Here is a 9069-nt window from a genome sequence, read left to right as displayed (position 1 = left end):
AGCCCTCTATAGTCAAGCTCAGAACCTTCAACCCTCTATACCTAAGACTCCAGTACTCTCCAACCCTCTATAGCCACGCTCAATATCATCTAGCACCTCGTGTCTTCCATTACCTAACCCCATGGTCGATCGTGAAGGTACCTATTGGACCTCTGTTATCCCAACTACTCCGTTATCCGCCTTACTACGAACTGCCTTCTCCCCAGACCTCTTCCATATAACCGATGTTCTCTTATATTTACGTTTAACCGATTGTTCGCCGATTCGCGTGGTTGCAGGGGCTTGAAGCGACACTGAGTGACAGCAAAAAGAAGTACGGTGACAAGGTGAATGCACTTCTGTCCGCCTGGGAGCATGTCGCCAATCTCATTCCTGGGGCAACGCCAGAGGCCACCCAGGCTCTCATAGAATGGGTTCACAAGTGAGTATCCCCCGTCGATCGCGTCCTTCCTTTCCTGTATCATCGAACAACCATCGCAATTATCGTTCTATCCTCAATTCGCCCCTTCCGCCGTTTCCTCTTGTTATTCTTCGACACTGAAATAACGACGCGCGGAGATTCGTTTCGGCGTTCCTTTAGCCGCGAGTAGAGGAAGAGGAACGGGCGTTCTCGCGATGAAAAGCACTTATCGCCCGCAGCGGCCTCGCGGAACGATCATTTCGCGACACTGGAACAGAAGCGTGTCCGTTGATAAAACAGAGAGAAAAAAATGAAACGGCGACGAATGGCGACGGACGTCGACAAACAGCGCGTCGTTTCGGTTTCCTCTTTCCAGCCTGCTCGCGTTCAAGGATCGTCGAGTTTTCTTTTTCTCTCGAACATCAAAGACGTGGCACTTGTTTCGAGCTTTCTGTGGTATTTGAAGAGATTAGGAAACGCTGTCTTCGCTTTTTCGTAACGGTGATCGAATTTCGAGAGAAAAAGTATGATTCTCTGTAAACCGATCGCGATTTCCTTCCGATCCTTCGATGGTGTCAACACCGTGAATGTTCCAGGGAATAAGGGGGAATGTTTAATCGGTTTGTTACAGCCACACATTGAAATTGGTACTGCGCGGGGAGTGGCCGTCGTTGGCACCCGCGACGAAGACGCACCTCAGCGTAACTCTGCAGAGGTGTGCGTCTCACCTGGTGCAACACCCCGCTGCACCCAGGTGTACTGCCCTGATAGGTCTGGTACACAATCCATGGGCACGTCCCGCTCTCGACAGTATACTTAACGGCCAACCGGATTCCGAACATGAAGAGGGTATGCCGCATGGAATCTCCTTCCTCTTGCTCACTTATCACGCTCTCGGCGTCTCGAGCATTGCCGCCTGAAGCTTCCGGGTCTAATAATAATAAATGCAGAGATATCTGTTCGTTTTCGCGTCACCGATGGAAGGAATGCGCGGTTAATCGCCAATTACAGGAAGCCTTCGTTAGATAACGCTTATCTTTTTAAACTGTTTACAAATGTTCTTGCTTCGGGGAGAGTATTATTGTTCGTTCCAACGTTGTCAAGATCTAAAGATGCACTGGTCTGTGAGAAAGAATGCTTCCGAGGAGTACAGATCAAATAACTCTACAACATCCTCCAGAAGCATTCTTCTCGATTACAAGAAGTCACAGGAACAAATTAGTTTCTTTCCACCCAGAAATTTCAGAGTGTAAGATCAAAGAAGTCCTCAATAAGGACTTTGAAGTTCCACTGCTCTTCGGAATCCCCTGAAAAATAAGAGTTTCGTCACGAAACCTTTCCTTGCAGGGTTCTTTATCTTTCGAAAGGCGACTCGAGGTTCTAACGATCGTTCGTTTGGATTTAACAGAATTCTGCTGTTCGGAGAAAGGCGAACTGTTAACGATGAGGCTGGAGATACTTTGCGAGGACCGCTGCGAGGACATAGCAGTGAACCTCGCCGCCGCTTGTGTTCGTTCTCTGCGGCGGAGCGATCGGTTGCGCTCGCTGTCGGATTCTCAACACGTTCACTACATGATCGACGTCTACATTGTTCTCCTGTTTAAATTGAAACGCATGCAAGATATATTCGCTCAAGTGAGTATCTTATAGAAGAGCGACCTTTCACTCTCAAAAGCTGACCAAAGGTACTTTGCTTTCAAATTGTTGTCCCTCGTCAACATCCTCGTTGTCCAACAAATTTCTGACTTCGACTGGTTTCTTCGAAAAATCTTCTCGCAAACCAGAAATAAAATCAAAAATAGCTAGATCAACCCTTTTGCCAGTTTTTGTGGATTTTTGAACCACCGTGTATCGCGTACGAATGTTCTTTGGAACTCGTAGTACGCCAGCTCTGAATTTTTTCGTGCGCCGATAAAGTCCTCAGAATTTTCGCATGGACGTCGAAATATACTAAAGAAGCTCGTCTTCCTTTCAGTTAAAATTAATGGACATCCGCGACGGATTGGAGTTGGTCCAAAGACTCAGCGGCGAAAGACCAACGAAATATGGAACTGCGCGTGTTTGGAGGAATTCGGTAAAGGCTGCCGAATTAGTTGCACAATATCTCGTTACCGCCGGCATGGTTAGCCCCGTGTCGGACACGGGTGCGCATATTTTGGAACAAATTCTCAGCTCCTGGGCGATATTGCATTCGAAATTAAAGGACGTCGACACTCCGTTGCCGGGGGTGATAAGGAAATTAATCGAACCCGCCGAGAGCGCCCAGCATATCTACATCTTTTGCGCCGTGCTTGCGAAACATGTGAGTATACAAATTCCAAATAGAAAAGAAAAATATCTTGGCTCGCGTATAGCGAAGAGGAGTTCAGAAACTTTTTATACCGATTACTTCAATTTGTTGCTTTTCGCAACTACAAATGAGCCGAGTTTGAGATCCTTTTTGAATTTTCTTGTTCCAGTTTGGCGATAGCATAAAGCCTCTGGTGATCGAGCTGTACATCAGGGCGTTGACGACGGACATGAACGAGCTGGAGAGTCAAAAGGCAAAGTCCGACAAGGAGAAGGTCCGCGAGACCGCGAAACGTTTGAGCGCTCAGTTCCTTAAACTGGCGGTAGTGGTTGACAGCAACATCGGCATCGCTCGGGAATGCGTTCTTACCGCGTTTTCTCTGCATCCTACGCGAGCATGCTACGACAGGATCAAAGAGATCGCTGTGGCTTGCGGAAAGACGAAAGAGGATGGGTCAACGGCCGATGAAAATGTTGACAAGCTCAAACACGCGATCGAGAATAATCATTCCAACGCAGGGTTGACGCAGAACGAGAACGCCACCGTGGAGAAGAACGAAAATGGGGAATCGTCTTCGTCTTTGTACGGTTCATCCTTGCTTTCGACATCCTCGTTGTCCGACCCGAGCGCAGCTGTTACGACGTCGACGGTAATGAAGAAGGGCATCGATTTTCAGAACGGCCAAGTGTGCAAGAACTTCGATCGGACGGATCAATTATTGAAAAGTCTTTTAACCGCTCCAAGAAAGGGCGAGTCGACGCTGAAAGCGGGCGACAGGTGTCCCTTACATGCGAAGAGAGAACCACTGTTCAATGAACCGCTGGGCGAGCTTTGTTTTAATTGCGGCGAGTTTACAGGGACCGATATCGCCGACCAAAAGGCCAAGGATACGAACGAATCGACGTCTGGGAACGTGGAGAGATCGCTGGATGCGTTGATACTGATCAAAGGCGACGCTGTCACGGGCTCGTCGAATTACGATGAGAAATCGGTGCCGAATCAAGTCCTGGACGCGGAGAAGCTTGGCTTGTCGCCGCAACTTTGCGATGATTTGGCCGTGGTTCTGAGCAGTCCTCGCTATCACATGCTCAGCTGGGTGTTGGATTGGAAGGAGCTGAACAGCCTGTGCGAGAGATACTTAGAGAACGCCGAAGAGATGAGAAACACCAACAAAGAACTGAAGTATCTCAATATCGATTATTCGCAATTCAAAGATTGGCCTTCGGAGGACGACACCAAGGATATCTTTTTCGGCATCGAGAAGGGATACGAGCAATGGGTCGACATGCCTTCCGACAACTCTGAGCAGTTTGGTAGCTTTCAGCCTGCTGGAACGTACAAGAGATCCTCGACCAGAAGGAGTCTCGACGATACTACCACGGATTCTGACAGCGGAAGTGTACTTCGCATCAGGAGGACGGGAAAGCAAAGGAAGATTCACAGGCTGGTGTCATCTGAGAGCGACTACGACAGCGCGGAACATAAAATGAAACACTTCAGGAACACGGTCAGCTCGTTGTCTGACAGCGACAGCAACACGCAAGACAGTCAGGCGGATAGTCTCGGTAGCGATAATTGTCGATTAGAAACGAAGAAGAAGACCGGTAAATCGTCTGGCAAGGAGGCGAACAAGAAACGTCCCAAGTCGGCGAAATTGACCGTGGAGTCGGTCTCGCATTTTCACATGCTCGTCAACGAGAACGTTCGACGCACGAATCCAAACGAAGATGCGAGCGGTTCCGACGTGAGCAGCAACGATATCATAACACTGTTCTCAGCCGATATGGACGAGAACAAACGCGAGACGATCAAAGGCTCGGCGTACACGGCAGCCGCGCCGTTGATAATCACCGAAAGAAGAAGCGACCCCGCGGTACTTAAATCTCTGAGAATGTTCAGGCCACAGAACTCGAAGAAGCCCACAAGAATTTCACAAATATTGCAAAAGAATCTGCTGAACAAGAGCAAGGACAATAATTTAGAAAATAACGCGAACAGCGTGACGAAATTCGCCCCCATGCTCAGCACGTTGAACTTGAATCCGAAGATAGTGTTGACCAGGGCGGACGAGATCGACAGAAGACTGATTTGTTCGAAGAAACAGCAACGATTGAGCACAGGCGACATCACCAGCGAGCTGATGAACATTCAGAAGAACATGCCGTTCTCGCCGAACAAGAACGCGATGTCTACGTATCAGAAGCAGAAGGGGAACAGAGGAACGAACACGACCAAGTCGGATCTAGGTTCCATCAACAGGGGACGAGACTTGAACTCCAAGTCGAATTTGGGGAAGCGAAAGTTCGATATCCTCGCGAAGGCTGTCAGAGACTCGGACATATTGGCGAAAAATGTTCCAGGCTTGAACTCGTTGGACATGATGGTGCCGCCACGAATGCGACCCACCGTGAACGTAGTGCAACTCTCTAGAAACATTCCACAGAGCCCGAATTCGGGCTCGGTTAACAGCGGCAATACTCCTCCTAGACCGAATAGAACACCGAGCGTGGCTGGAAACATTCAATTGCCTGGCACACCCTCCTCTGGGGGACACGACAGCGGCGTGGGTATGAGCCCGGCCGGACAAACACCTCCTCCCAGATCGTCGACTCTTCCCGACGTAGGCGAGGAGGCGAATCAACCACCCGATGGCTCGCCGACTTCCTCGATGACCACGAACGTGTCTAGTCAACTGGAGCCGGATTCGAGTCCCAGAACAGTGCCGATTCGTCGGAATCAGCAAAGTCAGTCGCCCAAAAAGTCGCCTTCTCCTTGTTCCGCAGTCACGACGACGACCACCACCACCACCACCACGACAAGCTCAGCCGTTGCTACGGCTACCGCAAGCATCGCGTCCGAGCAGTTGCAGATCGTCTGCAAACCGGACGGTACTTATCAGTTGGCCTCCGTGAACCCAAACGTCGTATCCAGTCAAAGGAGCGTTCTCAATCTGCAAAATATAGACGACGGGGGAAGCGTTGGTGGCTTCTCTCGGCAGACCCAGCACGGAGAGAACGCAACCAGCAGAAATACGTACGATAGACTAACGTCTACGAAGACAACCGCGCAATCCGGACAAAACGCTGGCCTGCCAAAGTTTCAGCAGGCGTTCCGTAAAACTATATACACGCTTTCGACGGATGCATCGAGTGGCACCACCAGCGGCCCAGCGACGGAGACGCTCGTTCAAGCGGCGTCACCGCAAAAGACAACGAATCTCTCGAAGGCGGTGCAAACGTCCGTGCCCAACGCTCAACAGTCGAATCCATCCGCGGGAATCAATGTGCAGTCCATCGCAAACATTCCGACGAACGCGTTGCAGCTGTCCACCGGCAGGCAGATACTAAACATCGTGCAGAGCTCTGGGAATAACGCGAACGTGGCGACCAGCCCGAATACCAATCAAACGCTGACGCAACTAGTGCAGAGCGTGCAAAATGCCTCGCCTGGTGTGATATACACGCACAAAATTCCTGTAACGATATCCACCACGAATCCAAGTCAACTGAACATCATACCCACTATATCGCACGCAAACTCGATACCAACGGGAAGAACACCGGTAGTCAAGTTGAACATTATCCGTGCTACGACTCCTTTAAGGCAACAGAACATCACTGGAGCCATCCAAGCAGTTCTGACGGCTCCCAGATTGCAGCAGCAACAACAGCAACCTCAACCGCAGCAACAACAACAACAACAACAACAGCCACCAGCAGTTAGAACGGACAGTTTGATCGGCTCTCCCATCGAAGTCCCGAATCAAGTCAGTTCGACGACTCTGGAACAACTGAGGGAGTTTGAGAGCGTGTTGGAACAAGTAAAGGAGAGGAGCACTATACAACCGCAGTCTCATCAAATGATATCCACCGCCGCTACGACTACCGTGCAAACGCAAACGACCACCCAACAGACCCAAGCTACCAAACAACAACAGCAGCAGCAACAACAGCAACAGGTTTCTGTCAGCGCCCTCGCGCAGCAACTCTTGATGCCCACGCAGCAAGCCACCAACACCGACTTCGCGAGCAACGGCAACACGGTCAATTTCCAACAGGATATATTCTCTCAGAAGGTTTCCTTGGCTTACGTGAATCAAAATACCGCGGCAACAGGAACTGCCAAGACTCCCAACACCGCTCCTGTCGTCGTGGTGACGAGTTACTGTCAACCAGCAGCCTCTCCGGCCTTGAGCGTCACTTCTCAGAGTTCTTCCAGCCCGTGCGTCACACCAGCACCCGCGCCCATACCATCCGCAGGGAAGACGCCGCCCACGCCACCCTCCTCGAAGACGGTGAAGAAATCTGCGCCCAAGACCGTGAAAACCAGCGCCACGAACACGTCCAAGGCGTCGCCGATCCCCAAGCCGCAACAGAAACCTCAAGAGGACGAACAGACCGCTCAGAGGATCTACGCCATCTTGGACGAGTACGCGGAGCAGCTGCGAAACTCGCCCGATCTGAACAACAAACCAGCGCCGAGGAGACGATCGAATCCGCCGACGAATCCTAGTCAGTCCTCGAAAAGGAAGAAGTCCAGCGCGAACAAGGCGAAACCGGTCGGTCAACAAAACTCGGAGCTGAGCCCCAGCACTGACGACCTCGGCAGGACCATGGGCAGCGAGGATTCCTCCAGCGGTGTCGTTCACGTGCAGGACAGCCCTGCTGCAGGCTTCCCAGCTCCCGAAGAATCCACCAGCAATGTCGGAAACGTCACAGACGCCAGCGCCGAAGTTCGAAACCTGACCAACGATTCCAACGACGGAGTCGAGCTGAACGTCAAGAGGCGAAACCTGATTTTCGCCGAGCCTGGCTCTGGACAGCCGAGAGCTGTGATCGTCCAGGAGGCCGTGCAGACGAGTTCCGTGAGCGTAAGCGAGGCTCTGGCCTCCGTAACAGGAAAAATGGGAAGCACGGCTGTCCTGGTTCCGGGCACCAATTACATCCTGCCGATGAACCTGATGAAGGGCGGCCAGCAATTCACGATAGTGTCCAGCGGATCGAAGCTACTCGCCACGGTGCCCGCGACGGTTCGAACCACTGGGAACACCGGCGTCTCGAACACTTTGGTACTGCAATCGTTTTTGAATCAAGCGGGGAAAATCATCTCGCAGCCGGCACAGGTAAAGCAAGTGAAGATACCGACGTTGCAGACATTGTCTGGCAATCAGACGCTAACGGCCGCGCAGAACGTTCAGGCAGCTTCCGTAGTCATTCCTCCGAGTGGAAACGGTGGCCAATTTACCGCGGAGACAGCGACGGCGACGGCAACGGAGAAGAGTAATATCATCGGTGATTTGACCATGGCGAAAACCGATACAGTCACGGGTGGAGTGCCCGTCGAGCCGCCCTCAAACGCAATCGTCGTGAACAAAAGTAATTCGGCTATTGGTTTGATTCAACGAAATTTGAACGAAGCTTCAGAGAGCCAACAGATATGCGGGGTTATCACCAGCAATCCCAACTTGACTCTTCAGGGAACGAGACTGTTCAATTCGTCTATACACAAATTGTCGACGCCTGCGGGACTGAAGTCTGAGAATGTGGTGTGTCTGACACCGACAGCAGCAACGATCGCTCACACAACCGAGAAGAAACCATCGCAGGAGTCCCAAGTTCACAACGAGAAGCCAGTTTCCATTCAAACGGGAGCGACGATCGCGTTAGCTTTCGCTACACAGTCGGACGTTTCCATGCTGAACGACAGTCAACAACAACAACAACAGCAGCAAAAAGATATGAAGGAGATATCGACGGATATAATCCACGGCGGCAAGATCATCTCCCCGAAGGCAGTGAAAAGAAAAATCGACGACGCTATGGGTATGTCGGCGAAAGTTCCGAAAACCTTGATAGCTTCCAACTCTGTCGTTTGTTCGAGCAACGCCAGGTCGTTGCAGAATAACGCGGCTGTCGGTTAGTGTTTCATTCAAAAGTTATTAAATTCGTTGGAATAATTCAATCGTCGTTAGAAAGTTTTCACGACCCAAGGTATTGTACCCCTGGTGTGTCTCTGTCGCGCATTCGTACAGTCAACGACTAAGCGCTTGAAATGTTAATTATTCTAGTAAAGTAGAAAGATACGAGTAGTAGAGATACGAGTAATAATTTTATTCTTTTTATCGGCAATTGTATTATAGGCGGGCCACATTCTGCGTAAGTCACAAATGTAACGCGACTCTTATTTGGATGAGATATTCGCGAACGTTTATTTATGTCTTTACGTTTCATAGAAAAGAGATAAGTAACTGCAGTATAATTTTAGTTTAAGTTTAACTGCAATTTAATGTTGCAATTCAATCGGAGCGTGCAAGTTCACTTCTCGTGGATCTAAGTTAGAGTTATGTTTTTTTGTGTTATAATTATATATTTTTGTATTT

At 50.3% G+C, this 9069-nt stretch overlaps 1 protein-coding gene across 2 annotated transcripts in view; it reads left to right on the top strand.

Moving 5' to 3' along the window:
* LOC128874079 (uncharacterized) overlaps positions 1-9069 on the top strand; it is a 62039-nt gene that overhangs the window by 47085 nt on the left and 5885 nt on the right. The window contains exons 4-8 of one of the 2 annotated variants that reach the window (XM_054118361.1): positions 279-421; positions 1032-1249; positions 1809-2035; positions 2376-2702; positions 2860-8512. In XM_054118361.1, coding sequence (XP_053974336.1) covers positions 279-421; positions 1032-1249; positions 1809-2035; positions 2376-2702; positions 2860-8512 — 6568 coding nt within the window. Of the gene's footprint in view, positions 1-278; positions 422-1031; positions 1250-1808; positions 2036-2375; positions 2703-2859; positions 8606-9069 lie in introns of both variants that reach the window. The other variant, XM_054118360.1, reaches the window with a different exon arrangement.

This window comes from Hylaeus volcanicus, chromosome 3 (assembly GCF_026283585.1).
Source record: "Hylaeus volcanicus isolate JK05 chromosome 3, UHH_iyHylVolc1.0_haploid, whole genome shotgun sequence".
NCBI lineage: Eukaryota > Metazoa > Arthropoda > Insecta > Hymenoptera > Colletidae > Hylaeus > Hylaeus volcanicus.
This window is presented reverse-complemented; position numbering and strand designations above follow the sequence as displayed.